Source organism: Coptis chinensis, chromosome 1 (assembly GCF_015680905.1).
Source record: "Coptis chinensis isolate HL-2020 chromosome 1, ASM1568090v1, whole genome shotgun sequence".
In the NCBI taxonomy this organism is placed as follows: domain Eukaryota; kingdom Viridiplantae; phylum Streptophyta; class Magnoliopsida; order Ranunculales; family Ranunculaceae; genus Coptis; species Coptis chinensis.
The window spans coordinates 14659333-14683427 of record NC_141456.1 but is presented as its reverse complement, the minus strand read 5'-3'; the positions used below and the strand labels follow the sequence as shown (position 1 = coordinate 14683427).

Below are 24095 nucleotides of genomic sequence, written 5' to 3'. Positions count from 1 at the left end.
AATGCACTTTCACAAGCCCACACGCTCGATCTCCATGAGCAGAACACTCTCTGGAGCTTACAAGCTCTACAGCCTCTCCGAGTCTCGCTAGTCGAGGACCTATACTTCTAGGATTGACTTAGCGAGAACGCTCTCAGTGAGCAATACGCTTTCATAAGCCAACACGCTCTCCGTGAGTAGAACACTCTCTTGAGCTTACAAGCTCTATATCCTCTCCGAGTCTCGCTCGTCGAGGACCTATATTTCTAGGATCGATTCAGCGAGAACGCTCTCAGTGAGCAATACGCTTTCATAAGCCAACATGCTCTCCGCGGAGCGTAACGCCTCTTTGAGCTTCACAAAGTTCTCTACAGCCTCTCCGAAGTTTAAACCGTCGAGGACCTATACTTCTAGGATTGACTTAGCGAGAATGCTTTCAGTGAGCAATACGTTTTCATAAGCCAACACGCTCTCCGTGAGCAGAATGCTCTCTTGAGCTTACAGGCTCCAGCGCCTTCCCAACCCACCTAGTGGCAAACTCTTAATAATAAGCTCAAATTGATAAGAATGCTCTCAGCGAGCCTTACATCATAGCGTAATAACCACGAAAGAAAGCGATAACTACGAGCGCAACGCTTCTTTAAGCTAAACCTCAGGCTCCTTCGTCATTTCATACCATAAACATTATAAACAAGATACTAGCTATAAACATTCAAGCAGAAACATGCACTCCATACACGTTCAATAGAAATACTCGGCCAACGCCAAAAAGCTACTTCCACCGACCTGCTGGGTCTACCCAGGAAATCCAGATCGGTATGTCTTACAATTTAACAAAACATCGAACTGCCACTTTCGTGGAAACCAGTTCTCTGTATCAAAATGGCGAACTGCTCAGGCAAGCCTGAAGACATAACTCTATTGTTAACTCTCATATAAGAGAGGAGAACTTACAAAATATTCATAAACTTTCAACAACTGACAACGACAATAGGAGAATTCACAATCAAGAATCAGCCACAACATGCTTATCTTTCGGGAAGCGCTTAGTCGGGCGGGTGTGCCCGCGGATCTCAACACCACACGCATACTGGCCCCGCCCCCGCCATCACTTTCGCCTTTTCAGTTGGTGATATTTCTCGTCCCAAATTCGAAAGATATTGGACACAGCCATGGTATCGCATCTTATACCTTGCGCCACCCTCTTACATTGTTTGGCATACTCAGTCACTTTAGTCAGCTCCCCTTGCAAATCAGTCATAGCGGTAACCAACACAGCGTTCTCGTTAGCAGCATCCCGACACTTCTTGGTCATCACCTCCAGTTTCTTCTTGTCAACTCCCCACGCAGCTCGCATACATCCCAACTCGACATACGGGTTAGCGTCGATTATCGATTAAGTCGCATACCGTTCTTCAATTTATCATACCCTGCAAAAAACTACCAGTTCAATACTAAAGTTAAAATTGCCCAAGTAACAGAAACAAAAACATAACGCATGAGGAGCTCATCAAATAAGCAGCCATGTCCATGGTCCCCAACAGCGTCTCCATATCTTCATCCTCCACCTCAGCCTTGTCACCATCTAACACGATCCTCTTCAGAAGACTGGTCGCTATGGGTGCCAAGTGGAAGCTGCAGTCAGAGCGTTTCACCGCACGATTCTTCCCCGTCTTCCCCATGTAATAGAATTCGCTCCCCACGTCACCGAGACGCGGGGACGAACTCTCACCAGCGACGTGGTGACCTTGCCCCAGGTCGCTACGCTCCTCAGCATGACGATCAGTATCATCCACTCGTCGAGGTGACCTCAATACAACGCCACCAGTTGAACGACCTGATCTTCTAGGTCGCTTGTTTCCTTTGGCCTCTACAGCAACAACCTTTCTTTTACCACGATCACCATGCACATGGGGATGGAATTCTGTTTCTTCCATTATCAGAGGAGAGGTCTCCCTCAAACTTCCTTCTCCCCTCGTATATTTGCAGTACCTGGCCATAGTGTAATCTACGAACGAGAACGAGATTACGCGTGTTAACAACCAAAACACAACTTTTTGTTCAAAAGTTGTAGCTAAAAAAGGAAGACAGACGTACCTGAATAAGCAGCGAAGAAGATGAAGCATCACAGTTTGAAGAAGAGGAAATGCAGCAACAGGAAAAGCAAATGGGAACAAATGCCTTTGCTTTTCTACAAATGGTGTTACTTATTGTGTAATAACGTATCTTCCCTAAGTACATCATAATTACATCGAGACGCCAAACGTCAGGCCACCTGACAGCCATCATTGCACATATCTAACCGCTCACTTGCCTGCACGTGTAGAAACATTTCAATTCTCCATAACGAAGAACTCGACCTACGTTCCTACTATCTCTGCAGTTCCTCACGAGTCACCAACTCGCGTTACATGCAACCTACAACACTAAAGGACCTATTAAAGATAAGACGCTCATTTAAAGATCACAGGTTACTTAACGTCAACTACTGTCACAAGGAATCGTCTACGCAGCCACACAGATATAGCGCTATCTCCATTCATACATTCAACCATACAATAGTCATACAAAACAAAGAAGCAAGTGATAAGCATAGCATATAAGCAAAAAGCGCTTTGCTAGGGCAGGCCCAAACACAGGTCATATTTCAGCCGAGCTACTGAGTTTACTCAGGAAATCCAACTTGGCTAACCAACATTTATCATCATATGGTCGTCTAGTATTAACAAACAGAAATAAGAAAAAGCGAACTACCCAGGTTACCCCGGGACACCAGTTCTATTGTATCACAACTTACAACCGTTCAAATCAACAACCCTATATCATAACTCGCTAGTTCCAAGTATGACAACCAAACCTTCGGCCACCAGCGAGTCTTCAACTTCAGCTTCTTTCCCCTCAACCACTATTGACACACCATCCAAATCTAGACTCATAAGTACATCAGACACAGCAGCTTCAGTGCGAGGCACAACGACTTCCCGAGCAAATGATGGAAGAAGTAAAAGCGCACCATCGGTATCTCCCTCAGACTGCACTTCATCAAGTCGAGGAGTCCCGCTCCATGCTCCTCTTTTCAAAGCTTTATAATCAGCCTCTCTAGCTCAACAAAGTCAAAGATCCATCTCGTCATAAGCTTTTCAGAAGCATCTTGAGCAACCCCCTTGCAAAGTGTATTTCATTCAAATTCTACCAATTTCCACGACGCCGCGATTAACGTTCTCTTCAAAGACTTCAGAGTTTCAACTTCGATCTTCCGCCTCGATCCTTCAAAGATCTTCGCCAAACTAAGAGCTTGGTGCGCTTTCTTCAGTCCTCAAGTTCCTCGTTCCATCTTAGCAAAGATCCCGAACATTCTTTAGCTCCTCGGTCAGCCTTCACCACGCTTCCCTTTATCCGTCTCCCTCCGGTAATCTCCTTCTTCGACTTTCCCGAATCCACTCACAAGCCGCGCTTGTACACATATACTAATAATCGGGTAGCGAACAAGTTTCATAAGCGAACAAATAAGTTAAAGCGGGACAATCCCACGTACCAGACATTGAGCGACTTCCATCCACTTTAGGTTATCCTCCAACCCCCTCTCATCCAACTCCTTATGGTTACCATCCAGAGCTATATGTTCAAGCAGACAAGCCGATACCTTACTCGACCGGCAAAGAATCACCCACTTCACAAGTCGGGCCACCCCATTGTCGTCTAACTACATAAGTTAGACCTCCAAGTCATCAGCAGTCATAGTTGACTTCCCACTCGCCTTACGAGAGCCTTTCATCTTCGCCAGCGGACTAGGCTCTCGCACCACAGGAGACGAGCTCGGCCTAGCTCCAAAAGTAGCCGATCGAACCCCGCCCGTAAGGTCTCGAAGTCTTGCGAGTGGCGACCACCAATTCGACCACTACCGAACCACCTTTGGAACTCTCCCCCAGAGCATGCCTCGCAGCTTTAGCAACCCTTACAGCGGCTTGCTCCGACACGTCGGCTTTCCTCTTCGACGACCTGCTCCTTACACGAGAGTTGAAGACCACCGTCTCCAGCTCTACAGGAGCATCAATCGACCCACCCTCGTGTCGCCACCACCCACTCGCCTCGAGGGCACCAAAGACCCCCGAGGGTCGCCTAGAACTACCACGACCTCGGTTTCTATTCTCCCTGGTTACCAAGTCACTTGCGTGCTTCTCTATCACTTCCCTCCTAGCTTGACCTCGAGCTCGGTCCTTTTGAACCTCCCGGATCGCTGGACCCCCTTTTCTACAAAGAAATGAGCTACTTCAGGCAGCTTCGCTTGTTTCTGCGCTCGAGTCAACCGCATGAACCTCTCTATCTCCCCCCGATCAGTTCGTGTTTTTACAGAAAAGTCTACAAATAAAGCAAAGACACAGGTCAGTTAAAATAACAGTAACTCACCCATCAAAACGACATGTACAAGACACTCCCACCCACCGGAGATATTGCAAATCCTAGTTTGCAACCTACATCCGCTAGCACAGTAGTTGCCAACTAGTAGCAACAGCCTCTTTGTCCAAGCCCCGTTGCTTACACCGTCAATCACACTAGAACGCGTCGTCATAGTTTGCAAGCTAAAGTTGAAATTACCAGATCACCTTACAAACGGTGCTTTCAAGAATATCGGATGCCCCTATGTGGTATTAAGCCACTTGCATTCAAAGAGTCGAACACCTTGAATGGTAGTCCGTGTTACCAACAAACTGACAAGGGGATTTCTAACAATGAGCTAGAAAGTCGCAAACCAGCTTCGAGAACGGTATTTGCATATGCGCTCTCAGCTAGGGGTGGAATTCGAGCTAATTGAGCCGAGTATTGGTGAGCTCGGGTTCGGCTCGGTAAATTTTAGTGAAGGCTCAAGCTCGGCTCATGTTAAGTTTCGAGCTTCAAATTGAGCTTGAGCTCGGCTCAGTTGGTATAGGAAAAGCTCAGCTCAAGCTCAATAAGCTCAGTTACCCAAACGAGCCCAAGCCGAGCTTGAGCTTGGAAAGCTCATTTAGTATATCTGTATATGAGCGGCTGGACACATTTAAAACTGCAAATTGTAAAACTAAATTTAGTATACTAAATTTGAAATTGGCATGTTTTAGTTTTACAAGCTCATTTAGTATATTAGACAAGGAAACTTACCATAAGCATTTCCAATCTCTGCACCCCCTTTGAAACCGACGACAATAAGAACACATAGAAGCATAAGAATGTAATTCACTTATGGAGAGTAGATTTGTCCCTCATGCTTGTTCGAGGTATGTATCATGTTGACTCGAGGGAAGCAACCAAGTGCCATTGATTGTTTTATGATAGAAAAGCTAGCAGATATCAATGCTTGGCTAGCAACAATAGCAGCTAGTGTAGCTATAGTAAACATCGGCCAAAACACAGGAGTAGGCACAGAACTGTAAAACGTGGTACTTAGTTTATCTGGATTCTTTATCAGAAAAACACCTTGACCTCCATAAGTGAGGATTACTGCAGGATAAACCAAAAATGAGAAAGCTGCTGCTGGACACATTTAAAACTGCAAATTGTAAAACTGCAGTTTAGTATACTAAATTTGAACCCGACATATCATCTTATCACTTCAATACTTCATCTTAAAACTGCAATTGTTTTACAATTGAATGCCAGTTATCATTGTTATTTTTGACTAAGTTAAAAATTCTATTAAAACTAGCATAAGGGGGGATACAACGTTATGAACTTGCCAAGTCCATCAGTGGCAGGCTAGTTTACTCTCAAGTAGGTACCATAGCGAGCCTCCCATTACAAGAGAAACTCTCAAACTCATCAAGTCTAGAAGCATGTTTATTAGCTGCCAAGTCAGCTGAAAAGTTTGCTTCCCTCTTAGAGTCAGAAATGTGCAGCCTTGCAATTCTTCTTCTGCTAGCTTAAAATATGCCCTTAAGTTTCCAGTGCATTGATCCCTCCTTTGCTGCTGTGACTACCGCTGCAGCGTCGGACTCAATCCACACTTTATGCCGTTCTTCTTTAGCATCAAGCTTCAGAGCATCCACTACGTCCAAGCTAATTTCTGCCCAATTGTTTATGGAGTACTGAGTACGTGAGTGGGAAAAAGATGAAAAGGTTATGGAGGATTGGAGGCTGAGACTTGAATGTGGAAGTTGGAAACCTAGAAAAAAGAAACTGCCATTTTATATCTTGGGTCTCGGACTTAGACTCTTGGGTAATGGACTATTTTGAGTGGGCTTGTGCAAAATGTATCACAACTAATTTATTGAGCTGGCTCGTGAGCTACTTCCCAACAACCAAATAGTTAAACGAGCCGAAGTCTTAAATGGGGCTTGAACTGGCTCACATAGTTAAACGAAATTTAACGAGCCAAGCCCGAAGCTGAGCCTCGGTAACCCGAAGCTACCGGCTAAATTCCACCCCTACTCTCACCGCCCTCTCACAGATTATTACCCCACCGCTCGGGGGTTGTATTCTTCACTCGCACATTTTCACTTTCGACCTTGGTTCATATATCTCCGTGTTTGGTATGTTTATCCCATAAGCGCCCTCGATTCGGGAACACACTCACGCAAGACGATCCACCGGCCCTAGGGGCAACCCACTTTGAAGACCCCCCTCACTCTGACGGACGTGCTAGCCACAAAGACCAACGAGCCGGATCGTACACTACCCTCATCTCCCCTAACTTCCTCACCATGCTCAGATTGATTACCAAGACTCACTAACTCTTCCTTATCGTCCTCATACTCACCACAACTTAAAGAGACCTCTCGAACCTCTTTAGATCGAGTATCGTCAGAGTCAGACATTTTTACATTTTCTCCTTACCAAATACCCAAGCTTAAACAATAAAATCTAACACCGACCTATCTACTAAACACACTGCACTTGACTAAGATGAAAGAAAATGGAAAATGGAAAGGCAGTAACAACAGAAACACTCACCTGAGAAACCATAGCTTGCGGTTTTGCTGAAGAAGAAAATAGAAAATAACTTTTCAGTTGTCCCAAATTTGATTTTGTGCAACCGCCTGTTCAGTTACCAAGGAGTTATGATTACAACCTATGCCCTACCCCACACACGTGGCTCGAGGACCTGTCTTTTCACGATTCCAGAAAATACGGCGACACGTTTCTCTACCAATTGCTATGATTCTGTCACGTGCTAACCACGTGACAACTTTTGTTTCCCACCGCATCGTCATATAACACAACTCAAACTTTACAGTGTGCCAATTGCTCCACTTACACCAGCCGCTCTTCCACTCATGCTCAATACGTATTGCCGTTTTCTCTCAGCAGATCGCTTCAATGTATAGCACAATCTACTGAGAGGGGGTGTAAGAGGGTAATATTCTCATTAAAAAATATTAAGCACGCGTTAAGCATAAGTAGAGATTACAGCGTATTCAGGACATTGTCTTCCAAGATCGACTCGCGAGCAGCTCGCTTCATGTAGGTGGTACACTTCAGCTCGCTCAAGAACGTTCCAAGAAGACTGAACGACCTAGAGCAGAATGCTTCGAATAAAGATACTTTCCCTAATCCAAGGGTAATCATTACCAAAGCCTTATCTGTACTTCCAATTACCGGGAATTATGAACTACTGCATCCACCCCCAATGATCACCGCCTTCCTACCAGAACCAACCTAACACTCATCCGTAATCTCCACCCTACATATGTACAAGAAAGTACACGTGTCTCGAAGATCAATACTCTCTTATGCCTATAAATACCACCTACATGAACTACGTGAGACCTGATTCTTCTCTCCCCCCAGAATCAAGAGAAGATACGTAGGCAGCTCGCTCCTAAGCGAACTCGGTCTTTCCAAATCCAAATCCCTTCTTCTTCCTCCCTTATATGTAAAGGAAAAACAATTCTTTACTGCAAATTTAATTTGCAATTCGCAAAGTCACCATACCTCCATATTTTTCGGTTAAATTGTAGTTTGGTTACTTTGGTACACACCAATAACCTTGCTGTTTGCTTCTTAAACTAAATTTAACCTGTCTTTCTCAATCTTTTGGTTCTAGCTAAATCAGGTACCATGTCAAACTGATTATAAGTGTTCTCCTCAACCCAGATACCTCACCAGGAGAATGTGTAACAAGATACTGTAATACAGTTCAACATGCAAACAATTCCCCCGACCCCGATTACCTTTCATCCTCGTGTCTTTCAACACGTACGCGCAATAAGCGCAAATTACCCTGCCAGGTCCCCATGAAAAATCTGAGGACTTGTGTTGGCACTCACGAATATGAAAGCTGGTATGACGAGCCTATAGCTGGAATCTCTCACCCTCACGGAGTACTTCGAAGTATAAATTTCTAGAATGTGAGTTTGTTTTTTATTTTCAGACGGTTGGATCACACATCCAACTGTCTCGGATCTTATTTCTATGAGAATGTCCTCGGTGTAGACGAACTCGAAAAATTGTTGAAATGGAGAAATTAAAAAAACTTTCACTTTATGTATGCTGAAGTAGTTGGTGACTTGGTGTCACATTGTTCATACCACTACTTGTGGTGTATTTATAATTCCATCCGATATAACATAGATAAATGATGTCTATAGATTCTTAGTCATGGTCGCCATGTCCTTGAATAATTAAATAGCCGTACCTTTTTTTTTTTTTTTTTTTTTTTTCTAGGAATAAACATAATATAAATTTTGATATAGGGGAACACTAGGATCCTGAATGGAATATTATAATTCAACAAAATTTCTTCCGAGATTCTTAGCAGAATATCACGTACCCACATTGCATCTTCTGATATAATCCTTTTATAAACAGCAACACCATCAGCTACAGAGTGTTGAGGTAGAATATGAGTCTTTACCACCAAGTAATACTTTGTTCTCGCCCGCCATTGTTAAGCGAGTACTGACTAGGGAGAGATTAGGGAATACCCACATAGAACTAAAAACAAATCGAGACAAGGCAGAAACAAAGTCATGCAAATTCATTCCCCTTTTTCGATAAACATAATAATTTTCAGTTTTATTTAGTTGTTGCAGTGTGTATTATTGTTCATGAAAAGGATTATAAATTAGTCTAGTATTTATTTTTTTTATTTATTATTTTTGGATAATTAGGTCTAGTATTTATTGTAACCGAAATCAGTAACATTTTTGCTATTTATTTCTTTATTTGTAAAGAATATTATTTTTCAATTTTTTTTTTTGAAAAGTTTGCTGGGGTTAAAGCAGACCCACCTGTTTATTGCACATAGAGAAACATTACGTGCCCTCCCTAAGAGTATGATAATTAGAGGATTTAATCATGTTTTTGAAAATTGATCCACTGAATAATCATGTTGTTTTTTTTTATTCCTTCTTTCAAGAGGATTTAATCTGCATGCTGTCCTACTTCTGTTTCTTCCAAATTTGGTTTTTCTTTAATTTTAATTTTAAATGGACTATATTTTCTTTACATACAGTCTCATGCGCCTCCCAAGTCCAAATCACGAGTTATTTTCTTAGCAGTATACAAGTTCGCAGAGTATCCAACTTAACTGATTATATTATCAAATTATGTACCTCAATTCTTTAGTATCAAGAGAAAAAAAAATCGTACGGAACTGCAACGACAGCAACTTTCGGAAAATCCGAACTATAATTATTTTTAGTTCGGATTTGGACAGAAAATTAATGAATAAATTTGGACAGAAAATTCTAGACATCTGAAGCATTTACAAGTACTGTACAAATATTACATCAGGACATTTCTTCTGCTACAAATCAATTGAATGGCTACTTGTATCACAAAATATATGCTGCATAAATCTTTCACATACAGATCGAGCTGGCCTGACTGCTACATTTTGAAATCTTTACTCCAGATACAATTTTCTTTCTGGGGAGTTGCTCTGTTGTCTATGGTAGAAGCTCACTCATCTTTGTCTTCGTTCTCATCGTAGTTAAATGGAAGTGGTACAGACTTGAATGCGCGATACTTCCCGACATTGTTCAAGTGCTCATTCTCCAGCCTGGTCAGTTAAAATTTTGAGCTTCTCATAAAGTACAAATGAAGACATAGAATTCGAATACAAAATGAGAATATATATTGCAAGTGATGAAATGAAGTTGAGTTGACAGAATTTCTAAATTGTCACACCTGAAGAAATTCCAAATGCCACGACGAATGATCTCAAGGCTGGCAACAATTGTAATTAAGGCTTGTGGATGAAGGGAAGATAACTGGAAGTTCAGCACAGTCTGCATCCAAGCAAACCTCAGCAGGACATTCAAAACCTGCAATTTCATAATGTTGTTCTGAAGCATTAAAATGTAGTCCACACATCAAAGAAACAAGCATTGCAATCATATTTGTAAAACCTACCATGGCACCATAGTATACATTTTTCTGGGAGACAAGGAGCTTGTCTCTTAACCATCGATTCTTAGAATGCCGTTGTAGGAGGCCCCAGTCAATAACTATGTCCCAGTAAGTACTCACAGTTGCTGCAATAGCTGAGGAGGTGAATGCCATTACTTTCCAAGTGAGTGTATTTTGCCTACTGTAAGCTGTTCTCATGCAGACAGCTACAATAGTTGTAAAGTATTTCAAACTGTTGTAACCCTGCATTTCGTCTTTCTCCTCATACAAGCGCCGAAGGCACTGCCACAGAGGAAAACCATAGTTAATGCTAACTCATGATTATGAAGTTAATTTGAAGCAATGAAACACATAGTAACCTGAAAAAAGCGCCACCAGTATGGGATTGTAGCTATGATGAAGTTAAATGTGACGTACACACCGGAATCCTTGCAAGTATTTTGCCTATGTTTGAAATCTCCCCAACCATAATAGCAGATATAGAACTCGAGACTCCTAATGGCCTAGACCTGAACAGAAGAATAAACAGATCAGTTATGTCTTTAAAAATATATTAAAGAAATGAATTACACACTTAAAATTTAATGTCATCTGTTGAACCGAACCTGGCTAGTAATCTGGTCAGCCAAGAAAAAGTCTGGTAATGTAACCTAAATCAAGGAAAAATGAAAATGTAATGTTCATTATCCTTTCTACGTTCAGAGTTGTAGAAATTGTTGATTTAAAGTTTAGTTCAATATTTACCTTATAGAGAGGAGCACAGATACTATGGAATAGACAGTGGAGTAGGAAGAAACGACTTGAGCGGTATATAAAGTTAAATGGGCAGACTGTTATGAAAAGTACAAGCTGCACAGGGAAAAATCACCAGTTAATTAACACATATCAGCAAGATATAACTTGTAAAGGACTATATAAACTGCACAAGTCTAGCTTCAAATCTTACAGTAACTAATCCTAAAGGAATTAACTCTGTAAGCGCCTCGTAATCTTTGGTTTTGGGGTCCATTTCCATGTCCAAGTTTGACAGCACAGCTGCGAGAGCAAGTGTCGCCAGAGCTGTGCTGACGAGGAAAACTTCTCTGTATCCTAACTCTGTTCCTTGCTTGAAACCAAATATAAATGGATAATTGACACGATAACGCCTCCAAAAGAATATGTTGACAGCATACATGAACATGTGTAGAACAACAAATCCAAATAAACTGCAGGAAGTTTACATTTCAAGATTAACAAGAGACAAGGAAAACAGCTTCTGATTTTTCAAGAGAGCACGTGTGACATATTGGAATTTATAAGAATATTAGATCAAGGGTCACCTATAAAGGGGAAACAGGTTTTCCATATATTGAGTACTACCCTTTGTTCCCATGATTCCACGTGCATGTATGATTAGTACTAGCGCCAACAAGAGAGCTGCTGTACAACCAGAAAAGAAACCTGGTGTATAACAAGAACAGATTCAGTTTATCCACCTGATAGCAAGTATCTAAGAGAAGAAAAAATATAAAAAAACAAAAAAAAAAAAACTAGCTGTCCTATATCATATCTAATAGGATCCAAGTATTTGATTCCGCTTGCTATAATCATACCCAGAGAATATGTTACTCTATGCCTTTCTCTCTTTGCTTTTGGCCTTAAAATATTTATGCCTTTACTACGGTTTGCATTTGCAAAGTGTTTGATAAAGGTAGCCTCCACCCTCTCCAAGAGCTTATTGATCTGAAAGAAAGCACAAACAGAACCTTAAAAAATCAAGAATGCAATGGAAAGCATCTAACAGACTACATGACTGAACAGACTAACAGGGCAACCTCATATCAGTAACAGCTGCTTCTTCATATAGTTTTAATTTAGGTCGATAAGTTCTTGATTAAAAGGTTAGTTCATAAGGGTAGAGAAGTTTTTTTCTCTCATTATATGCACAAGGAAATATTGAAATAAGAAAGAGCTTACCTCATCAGAGCTACCGAGATAGGAATTATCAACCATTTTTAAATATGACCTTGAAGCATTTCTTGAAGTGATCTGCAGCAAAGGATTAGTTCCTGTCTCAGATGTATAATTCTGTGTCAATGGGAAGAGACCAATGTGATATTAAAGTCCACACTTACCTTGTCATATTTCTTCATGATCTTGGCAAATGCCAAGAGATTCAGAAAGCTGTTCTCCCATGAAATAAATTAAGTGAAAAGAAATGAAGTTAATTAGTGCATTCCTTAAAATGCAACGAGGCACCCAAATTTCAAAAAGGAAAAAACTATATATCTAAGAACCATGTGATGTTTGTTATTACCTATAAGAGACTTACCTATAACTCTTGAGAACTCGAAGCTTTTGATAGAACTCGACAAATGCACGCTTTAGTTGTTCCTCCACTCTTTGTAAATCCTCTTTTCTGAAATTCAATCCTTGGTTCTTATTTATTTTGAGGATGCCTTCCAAGGTTGAACGCGGAGTTTCAAGTGTATTGTTCAACTTCACGCGATTAAGAATTTCCAAGGGAGCTGGTCTAGTGGCTTTCCTGAATTCTGGTTTCTCTTCATAAACACTATTATCATTGATAGGTTTAGTATCACCAACACTTGTATCCTCGCAAGAGTCTTCTTCCTGGCTCTGCTCAATTTCTTGTATTGCATCCATATGCATTCTTCCTGCACTTGCAACAAGGTTCTATCACTTCTATGTAAGTTTCTAAAATTCAGCCGCATTTGTACGATCCTTCTGTTTAACTTAGGGGCCAGAACACTGAAGTGTAGCTCCTGCAAATAGACTTCTGCACATATATTTGCATGCCGGAAGCATATTCTCACATGCCACATTACTATGTCTCAATTTTTTCCAACAGACCAGTTACTGCTTTCTAAATGCACCAATTTTATTGTAGTCATGAGTATATCAACATATCACCTTGATTTTCAAATGAATGGAGTAACATTACGAACAAGGGTGAATACAGTTTACATGCATACGTGTTTCTAATGTTTTGCTTTTGCATACCTGAAGTCCTGAATTGTAGAGAAGTATGAAGATGCAGTGTTCAGAAGTTAACGCGGAACCTTAATTTTTTTGGAAATGGGGATTGATTCTGACCTTGAATAATTTGTACTAAAGACTATGTATTAATTGCTGGAACATTCCAGTTTATTTGTTGGAAAACAAGATTCCTTGGAGTGAATTTGCTAAATGTAATGTTCTTGTGTTGTAATCATTTAATTAGGTGTTCTAAATCTAATGTATGTCTGGTTTGAAGCTTATTGCTTATGTACCGTTTGTGCACATCCTCTAACGAGCATACTCTTAGGGATGTTTGTACTGCTTATGTACTGTACTACTACGTATAACAACTTAACAAAGCTCCTACTGAAAATTAAGAAAAGATTTAAACAGATTAAGAAAATTAAGCATGCATATTAGGTAGAAAATTAAAACAAATACAACATTATTAATTATAAAACAGCGACAATTTAACTAATCATCAACTGGCTTAATAGTCAAACATTAAGCCAATAATCAAAATTAAAGAGAAGTAGCACTTTCGGCAATACCTATAAATAAAGAACAGACCAGAAAGTCAATTTAAAGTTGTTTATATATACTTGGATGTCATGAACTTAACGGATTACCTTAGTTTACTTATCAATTTCATAATTCTTTAGTTTTATCTCTATAATATTGTGAAAATGAGAGACATCATATATAGTAGCTTGATTGATTAGCATATATCGTATCTTAACATAGTATATTAATATAACAATGTATAGATAAACCTATTATAACAAGAATCATATAATACGTATAGATTTGACTGATCCAGGAATAATATATAGAATATAATACTTGTATGGTCTTTCTTGAGAGGACGTGATACATCGACAATAAACAAGATATCATCGTAGTGATGTGTGTTCTCGGGAAAGACCGTGTATATATATACGAATATATATCCTCCAACTCTCCAAGGGTAAGCTCAGTCAGCCAATTTGGTCTCTAGCATGTCTTGCCACCGCCCAGGTAGGCAGGCAGGCACCCACCATTTTTATTTCGAGGAAAACATCTACTAGTCTTGGGGCGAGTAAAATTCTTGTTCCAATTTGTTGTATGGTAGATTGGTAGTTGATATCGAGTGATTTTTTGCTCCCAGGGTTGGTTCCTCCAAGCACTCCAAGGCACACACGTCTTATTTTTTCCACAAAAAAAGGGTAGTTATACTTGGCACAAATTCCTCAAAATTTCATATTTTACTAGTTTGTCGCTCAGTCATAACTAGAAATGAAATAAAAAGGAAATGGAAACAAAACAAAAAATAGGAATCAAAATATGAAAAACACCATGAATACATTAAGAACAAGCTAACAAGAAAATGATATTATTGTTATTAACACATTTTTGTGGGAAGAAGATGAAGAAGAAATACACACATTTGTTGGTTTATTCCACTCTAGATTTATTTATTTTTCTTCTTTTTATTTCCTTTATGAGGAACAAACTAGTAAAATTGAGAATTTTGTGACGGTTGTAAGAGCAAAAAATCACTCGTTGATATCTACTTTACGTTCGTAGCTAGATATTGCATAATGAAGCGGGGTTGAATTGGCATATTGATTTTCAACTGACATTCTTGATGGGGGAAGTTAATGCAATGTTATACGAAAAAATAAGAATTAAAATATCTTACTTGCTAATAGTTACGAAATTTTGAAGAGAAGAAAAGGTTCAACTACTAGTAATTGTTTACCTTCCTGTGAAATGATTAGAGTCTTTTCTGCAGTTCTACCAGCATTTAGGGAAGCATCCCTGACTGCGGCATCCACCTCGTCTGAAGAAATAGCAATATTTGATTTAAGCCGAATCATCTCAACCGACCAATCGATACTCCCTTCAGGATTCTCCACTTTAATCCTAAATCCAATGAGTGCATCCATTTGCTTATTCAACAAATCAGCTTCATTCATCACCTCCTCAACCTTCTCTTTGTAAAACTTAACCACCTTATTGAACTCATCGTCAAGTCTTCTAAAGTACACAAGTTCATACTCACCTCCTTCATCACTTGACATAAGGAACATAGTTTGATATCTAGAATTCTCATGTGGTCCTTCATTATGAACTGCATTTACTAGTATAGCTTGATCTTCAAGGTCACCTCCTATTCCATGAGGAGTACCCTTCATACTGTTGTATCTTTGTGTTAATCCACTGAATGCTCTATAAAATGTCATCTTTCGCTTTAAACCATTCGGTGTAGCAGCGACTGGCCTGTTCTTTAGTTTGAATTTATGAATTTCTTTGAGCAAGGACTTGAGATAGTTGTAGTTCATGTAAGCTTCTTGCCATTCAGGCACCATTTGCGATAAAAATTCCTTGCCAAACTTCATTGTGCTATTCCCTTAGCATTCGTATCAACAAAGAGAAAATGTGTTGATAATGTATACTAGTAACCGGTGACCTGTGGCACTACTCGCATTGGATTTGTAGCTCGAGTGACTCGAGAACAGATGAAGAAAGAAAGAAGGAACAGACGGACGGACAGTAATCCAACCTATTATTTTAAGTTTGTTACAACTCGCTCGACTCTTGCACAAGGTTGATGATGATCAGCAAAAATAAGTTTGTCAAGCTTTCTTGCTTGTTTGATATCTTAAGAAGAAGAAATAACTTGTAACTTGTTGAGCAATGAAATGATATATGTGTGGTTTTAGATATGCGTATACGAGTTGATAAAGAGAGAGACCCTTTCTTATTTCTAATGTGTTTTGAGTCTTCTTTGAAGGCTTGAAGAAAGAGAGATGAAATGTGGTAATTTGGGGTGGTGGTCAGAAAGGAAGCTTTTGTGTACGCACGTGTTGAAGAAAACAGAATAGTGAGAATACGGAATACCAAAGAAAAAAGACATAGGGAGAAAGCGCTGCTACATACAATTGTAGAACACAAAAACCAAGATACCAAAGTGGCCAACAAAAAGAAATAAAATCCTTTGTCCTCATGTTGTAGTACTGTAGTAGTAGTATATTATCGAAAAAAAAAAAAATAATACTGTAGTAGTAGGTCCCAATTATTAATATAAGTTGGCTCCAAACTTGCAAATTCCACTTCGGTTTTACAATTGAATTACATCTTCAAAAAGGGAAAAAGAGAAAATTTTCTCAGGAAAGCTTTTGTTTTCTCACTAGGCGTCACTAGTGTGCTTTACGTACCAGTTTACTTAACCACTTTCTTTAGGTAACATTTTAATGGCTATGGTTGTATCTAACTATCTAATTATTCGCTATCAGAAATTCTCAGCTACTTTTTTCTCTTGGTTTTATGAAATGGTATAAACCACCGATCAAAAACAATATTATTCTCCCAATACATTTTTTTTTCGATAATCCTCCAAATATATATTGAAGTAGTTGTATTCTGTGTTAATTAACCAATCAAACAGTCAAAGAAATATTTTTAATAAACTTGATCAATACAAAGAAGTTCTAGAGAAAAATGTATATTTTCTAAAGAATGTATTCTCTATAAAAAAGAACAGAGCTAAAAGCCTAAAACAATTCTTTAACGGGCGTGTGTTGTTCAAAAGGAGATCAGGATTTTTAGCTTTCTACCTTACCACCTCACGTGTGAACTCCCAAAAACATGTGAACATACTGGAATCAATACGCAACTTTTTTGATAACTGGAAATTTCGTTAATGTTAACTAGTATACAACTGGAGGTTGGTGATAAATGTGATATGCACCACTTTGAACCAACAATGGCAGTAAATAACCAAAATAGGGAAAGAGTATGTTGTTCATTGTTCATAAATTCATGATCAGATCTCATTATATATGGCTTTGTTTGGCATCAGCTGTTTACCCTACTTAATAAGTTAATATTATGTTGGGAGTTTACCAAGATTGGGTAAGCTATAAGCACTCTTCGCCAGCAGCCAGGGCCCAGGAGTAGATCACAGAAACACTAAAAATAGACCATGTGGGGTGCACAAACCAAAATGCACGCGGTGATTAGTTAATGTACATTTTTTTTGTTGGGTTAACTGGTATCCCCACCGCCCCACCCCACTCCCTACAAATAGGGCTGGAAATGGAGCGGGTTCGGATCGGATTCTCACTCAAAACTCTTTACCATATTTGGATCCATCCGGATTCAGGTCGGATTTCGGATATCCATATCTATTAAAAAAATACACTATTTTAATGATTTTCATATATAAATGTAAGATATAAATTAATTTTTAGGCATCAAAATATAAATCTTGTTAAAATGATTATGGTTTTCAGATATTCAGGTCGGATTCTAGTCACAAACATAGAAACCATATCCGTTAAAATGGATTCGGATATGGTCGGATTCGGGTCGCATCCCGTACCATTTCCAGTCCTACCTACAAATACACTAAAAAAAAGGGATTTATAGGTTTTGGTCCTCTTAATAATAGCATAATTAGGTTTTAGTTCTCCTAACCGTGAGTTGACCAGGTTGACTAACTATGGGCCCTAGTCAATCTCTTATGATTTTCCTATTACTCACAATACCCCGCTACGTGCTTTACAAGTGAGTCATGAGTAAACATAAATTAGTTTTTTGTCCTTATGAAAATATTTTCATTTAGGTTTTAGTCTTTCTCCAGTAAAAGTTGATGCCATGACTACTGGGTCAGGATGTATTTCTAAGTATAAGGAAGATAGTTCCAACATTTTGAAAGAAAAAGGAATGGGGAGGTATACTTTTGATAGGTCAAGGCTCCCTAGAAGACAAACAAAAGGAGAATGATGTTGATCTTCATTTCAATGGATGCCAAAAGGATAATGTCATGGAAATAACACTAGAAACCCAGCACAGCTCATAAGTCGATATGATGCCGAGGAAAATGCTCAATGGGAATCAGAAGAGAAGTTCACTGAAGATGATTGCTGCACTCAGGTATGATTTGAAGCTACTGCCAAATGGCAATATGGCACAAGATCTGAAGCTACTGCCAATGCCAACATCATGCTCTCGCACTTTGGATCTAAAACAAGTTTGACTAATAAATATCCCAATGTGGGAGTTGCAAGGAGTGATCCCTACAACAACAATCCCTACTTGGAGAAGTGTTCAACAGATTCTTTTCTAAAACCTTATTTTGATCGTTGATGGATGTCGAGCTAGTCGTATCTTCCAGTATGTTCAACTATCATTTGTCTGCAGAGTTGATGCCAAGGGCCCTTAGGCTTTGTTGAAGTTTTAGAAGGATCAAAACCTAAAAGAAGATATTTTCAGAAGGACCAAAAACTAATCTATATGGAGGGGTATTGTGGGTAATAGAAAAATCATAAGAGATTGACTTGGGCCCATGGTTAATCAACCCGGTCAACTCACGGTCAGGAAGACCAAAACCTAATAATAGGTCATTTTTTTTACCAAAGCCTAATTATGCTATTATTAGGAGGACCAAACCCTAAAAACCCCTTGAAAAAATCACGTGATCAACCCAATTTGATTATTTTTTTTATTTGTATTTGGAGGAAAGACCCTAATTTCTCATTTAGTGTGGAGAATCCAAATTGGCTCATTTAGTAGGAAGCAATACTAATTAACCCTTTTTTGTTTCGTAGGCAGCATGATGGGTGTAAATATGGTAAAAAAATGATGGTTATCTTGCCTTACTTTTCACTCGGGAACGTGATAATTATGATTTCTGAAACTATGGATCCATCAATGTCTTGTTTTTCAGCTTAACACTTCTTCCGTTGTGACCTCGACATCTCGGGACATGGGTTTTGTAGGAGTGTGCTCATTTAATCAAATTGTTTCATTGGAATAAAACAAATCGACCTAGTTTAGTGAAACAATCTCCACATATTCAACCCTCTCTTTAATTAAACTTGTCTTAATTAAAAGAAGTTGTATTCAAGTGAATACCCTCAAATTTGCCTAAAAAAAAAAGTAGTAGGTTTAAATGCTTAAATGCTTAATATTTAAGTTGGCCCATTAGTATAATAAAAAAATTTGTTCATTGAAGAATAAAACAAATCGAAAATCCACATTTAGTGAAACAATTTTTCTTAGCCCAAAACAAAAAACTTGGGTCATTAGTTCACAAATTATTTTTAACATTTTGGATTATAGACTCTGTAACGTGGACCAAGTCCACACTTTTACTTTCATTCCAATGAGTAATTCATTTCATTTTTTTCCAGTAAACTTCCTAAACGTGTTCGATTTCTCAATCACCTTCTTTATTATTTGGATTTTTTCTCAGATTCATTTCTCAATTCAATTTCTCGTGGGTATCATTTTGCCTTTTGAAATCATATATTTATACGGAACCTTCTATTTTTAGTGTCCTCAAGATTTTACAGAATTACTCGTTGATTTTTTATTTTTTTATTTTTATTTTTATTTTATTTTTGTAACACTAAAAAAAATTTTCAGTTGTTAAATTTCTGACTTGCCCTCGATGAAACTCCTGGGTCCGCCCCTGCGTGGGTGTATCCTGTCTGTGCGTATGCATTATAAACTCTATCTCATTAACGAACACACACCAATTGTGATTTCAAGATTTGTAATACATTGAGGCTCTTGTAAAGTGATATAACTTACAAACGTGCATTTTAGTGCTTTCCTGAAGTCCGAATGCAACACACAGCTATAAGCATGTATATTTTTTTAGGTAACAGCTATAAGCATGTATATATGATCGTGTTGATAAGCTCTATTGATAGTTTGAAATGCCTCGTTTTCTACCATGCATGATTATATTACTCTATTGCTACTTAACAAGACGAGTATTATACTTCCAAAGTCGGGGATTTTAGGATAAGACTATTGACTATCATATCGACAAAAATAACAATTAAGCATTGTTCAAGTGTTGGAATCTGATTGTTTTACGCATTAGCATGTCAAGCGTCAAGACTTTTTAAACCCGTACATACTCTCTTTTTTGGTAATTAACTAAACGATAATGAGCGGAGTTTCTATGGTCTGTCAATTGTCTATGAAACACAAACTGTTTGGTCACCTACCAAAACTAGCCACAATAATCAAAACAATCAATTCCACCAAGTTGTCTCAAACTTAGTGAAAATTGTTGTGTATGATCTACAGCAGTACAACCTACGTATTATTATCGATAATTTTTCGTGATACTCAAATTCATATGGAAGTACAAAATTATTTTATGTACCACAATACCACTGTATTAATGTTGTCTTAACTCCATTATCGATCAAGGGAGAGCTACATATTTGTTATGTAATCTGGTCTACAACGGTACAACTTATCTACTGTTACCTCTCTCTATATTAAAGCAGAATACATCTTATGTGGACAATTTCTTTTTTAGGTGACGCATTCTTGAGACATAGGTATGACACTCTTAATTAATCATAAGAAGTTTCCTAATACAATATGAATTCTTAATTTTAAGAAATTTCCTAATACAGCATGAACTCTTAATCTTAAGAAGTTTCTTAATACAACACAACTCTAATAACTGACAATGAAATTTTATATGACTCCAATAAAAAACATTGTTAAATCAACTCCAAAAATCTTATGCTAATAATTATTAGTCATTGACTTTCTCACAAAAATTTAGGGGATGTGACTTTTAGAAATGATTCCGGTCCATATGGCTGGGTCTAAAATTTATCTATATACTAAAGCAGAGACCTCTAAAAGAGATTTCTCTCTCTCCTATGTGGCAGTCTAATATGAGAGATATTATTTTCTCTTTTCTATGTGACACTCTAATATGAAAGATGGTCTTTTCTAATAGCCTACAATCTCATGTACATGGATCCTCTTTGGAGAGTTTGAGTGTATTTATAATTCTTATATTTGGAGAGTTTGAATATATTTCCAATTCTTATATATTTGATCAAATAAAAAAAATTCATAAAAAATAGGTGATTTGTAAAAGGTAATTTTCTATTATGAATCAAACACTTTTAGTGTTCCAATTTTTATATATTTGATCAAATAAAAAAAATTACTAAAAAATAGAAGATTTGTAGAAGCTACTTCCCTATTACAAATCATACATTTTTAGTGTCTATGATAAATCACCAACTTATTTCGAATATACTTTTAACGCGGCCTAAAAAAACACTACATATTCTTCAGTTAATAACTTATTATAGGGTGTAAAACCAACTTCCGACGGTTCTCCACATTTTCTAAGGAATGTGTGAGATATACCAATTAGAACACTCAAAATGTTATTCGCATAACCTTTTCATATACCTGGAATTTGTATTTGTTGTTGGTTATTAACTTCTTAAGAAGTTGACCAATATACTTCCCGAGTAAGTGCCCAAATACCCATCACGCACTCTCACATTTTTAACATATGCACTTTTCTTTCTTTTTGTTTTTCTTTCTTGGATCTCATTCTGATTTTCAAACATATGCAGGTTACAATATGATAATACATATTGAAAGTCTAGATCTGTAAAAAGAATACCGGCCTATTATGAAATGGTGCTTTTTTTGCACATTAGATTTATGCTTCTTTGTATGACATTGTTTCTTTAGACAATCTAATAATATATTTAATAATCATCCAAATACAACCTCTCACATACATACACTCGAATACTTGATTCAGAAAATGTCAAAGTTAACACGAGATCAAATGCCAAGATGCAAACTCTCCCAAGTTCTTTCTCATTAATGTAGAAAACTGTGGTTCTATCGGTTTAAGAACACTATGAAAGGATCGGACGATCACCGATAGTCATATTTGGAAGATAGGTAGATGTAATGCATGGTTATGCATGTGATGTTGTTTTTCAATTCAATATATATAAAGCAATAGAATGCGTTTACATGTAAATCCATAGAGCTTTTTCCATCACATCTAATAAGAGCTGACTATAATAATCTAGATTTTATATTCGGATATCATCGGGAAACACAAATGAACTCAAAAGCAAAATTGTATTTGGCACTTGGGACGGTTTCCTTTAGGGCCTAAATGGTAAACAAAACTTTAAATATATGTACTTAACTAATTTTATTTATAAACAATATATTGGCTTTCTTTGAATTGAATATATACAACCTTCTTACATTTTATTTTAGCTCCTGGAACAAAAATTGGAACTGACTCTTATAACAAATACAAGATACGGTGAGTGCAGGAAGATGTGATAGTGCTAAAAGATATTGGTCAGGCCGGATGCTTAGCTTATAGAATGTTCATATCATGGAATAGGATCCTGCTAAGTATGTTTCACCTCTCTAACTTCATAAATGGGTGTGGATGCTTATAGAATATTCATATCATCATGGAGTAGGATCTTGCCAAGTTGTATAATAATATGATGTCATATATGAATTACTCTTGGTATTGCATAAAAAAGCTATTATTGAATTTGCATTGTGATGAGCATTTCAAAGCGATGGAACTACAGTTGAACTTGCAATAGCTCAACAACTAACCTTTTTTCGATACGCAACAAACTTTGGTTGCAAAGAGAGCCACTAAAACATTTTTTGATTGTAAGAATTTTAATAATTTTGTAGTAAAATATATCAAAGCTCAAAAATTCTTACGAGTGTTCTACTGATAATTGATTAATGATAATTCTTTGGTCCAAAAGAGTGAAGAGTATTTGTGTGAATTATTGTTATACTTATTTTTGTGGCACTTTATTGATACTATCAAATTTAACCCTTTCAACATTAGTGCAATATTAGAAGAATTTTGTGGTACTATTTCTTTATCCGAACTTTATTTTGCAATGTGCTTGCAGAAACATTGAGAATAGATAAATCTACTACAAGAAATAAGAAAAAGGGTGGAATAAAATGGAATATTTGAGCATTTTATTATAAGTTCAAGGTGTGTGTTAGAAGCTTCAAGTTTGGAAAGAGAATATTATTTGAAAGACACACTCTTCTTCTATCCATTTGATTATTAAAGATTGTTCAAATCTGGAAATTAATGACCATTATTCATTTTATCTACCCAATCTTATATTAACACTTTGACATGTTCATATAGACGAAAGACATAGAACAACATGATCTTCTTTGTTATTCATGTTGGAATTGAATAAATATATTTTGTATGCATATATACAAACAATCACCTAGAAAAAGAGAAAATACTTGTGGGAGTATTCTAATTAAGTAGGTGAACACATTTTCTTGAAAGAGAATTTTTTGGTGTATTAAGCAATTCATCGTAGAAACATTCATGCCTTAGTTTCCAAGTACTTATGCACCATAATCGTTGCTCATTAACATATTTCGGTTTATTTTCAATAAAAATATATTCTAATTTTAAAAGTTAGATGAGACATTTTGTAAAGTCTTTTCAGCACACAAAATATTTAATAGATCCCATGCATATGCTCGAGTCCAAAATCTAGTATATACCTATTCATAAAGAGGCTGATCGTTATAGGCTCTAATTTCTGTTTGATAGCCTTGAATTTTTTTTTGAAAATTTTCACCCATGGTAACACATTTATGTGGTAGAATTTTTCCACCATGATTGTTTTATAGTGAGAAAGACTTATATCAGAAAGTTTTTATAGGAGAAAATCTTACAAAAACAGAGCCGAAGATGAGCATTAGGAGGAAAATGTAGAAAATGGTTTTGAGGAAAATAAATGAGAAGAAGCTGTGAAAGAGGGGGAAGCAAGTTTATTTACAGTTGCTCTACTTGTTCGATGCTTCAATGGGTTTGAGGGTGGTGTAACTGTTAAGGGGGTAAATAAGTAAACAAAAGAAGTTCAGAACAAAAGCGAAAAACCTTATCCATAAACTATATATATATATAAATCAAAGGATAACAG

The 24095-nt window shown here is 37.5% G+C and overlaps 2 protein-coding genes across 2 annotated transcripts; both read right to left on the bottom strand.

Moving 5' to 3' along the window:
* Positions 1-9554: 9554 nt before the first annotated feature.
* Positions 9555-16047, bottom strand: LOC147522383 (phosphate transporter PHO1 homolog 3-like). The gene is made up of 13 exons (XM_086593191.1): positions 15044-16047; positions 12617-12959; positions 12420-12468; positions 12262-12333; positions 11898-12027; positions 11625-11745; positions 11252-11510; positions 11050-11154; positions 10911-10955; positions 10665-10814; positions 10309-10587; positions 10084-10220; positions 9555-9955 (listed from the first exon to the last, which is right to left on the bottom strand). Exons 1-10 carry the CDS (start codon positions 15681-15683, stop codon positions 10809-10811), a joined length of 1770 nt encoding a protein of 589 aa, XP_086449317.1. The 5' UTR covers positions 15684-16047; the 3' UTR covers positions 9555-9955; positions 10084-10220; positions 10309-10587; positions 10665-10808.
* LOC147522384 (phosphate transporter PHO1 homolog 3-like) lies at positions 9856-10774 on the bottom strand. Its single transcript, XM_086567656.1, has 4 exons — positions 10727-10774; positions 10309-10587; positions 10084-10220; positions 9856-9955 (listed from the first exon to the last, which is right to left on the bottom strand). Exons 1-4 carry the CDS (start codon positions 10772-10774, stop codon positions 9856-9858), a joined length of 564 nt encoding a protein of 187 aa, XP_086423782.1.
* Positions 16048-24095: the final 8048 nt, after the last annotated feature.

Bases quoted from the DNA above. Each gene is read 5' to 3' on its own strand.
- LOC147522384 (XM_086567656.1), bottom strand. From the start codon at position 10,774: ATGGTTGGGGAGATTTCAAACATAGGCAAAATACTTGCAAGGATTCCG. The intron at 10,588-10,726 runs GTGTGTACGTCA...CCTCTGTGGCAG, and splicing joins AAATACTTGCAAGGATTCCG to TGCCTTCGGCGCTTGTATGA. The intron at 9,956-10,083 runs GTGTGACAATTT...TTAACTGACCAG, and splicing joins GGCATTTGGAATTTCTTCAG to GCTGGAGAATGAGCACTTGA.
- LOC147522383 (XM_086593191.1), bottom strand. From the start codon at position 15,683: ATGAAGTTTGGCAAGGAATTTTTATCGCAAATGGTGCCTGAATGGCAA. The intron at 12,960-15,043 runs GTAAACAATTAC...TTGCAAGTGCAG, and splicing joins TCTAATCATTTCACAGGAAG to GAAGAATGCATATGGATGCA. The intron at 11,746-11,897 runs GTATGATTATAG...GTTATACACCAG, and splicing joins TAGAGTAACATATTCTCTGG to GTTTCTTTTCTGGTTGTACA.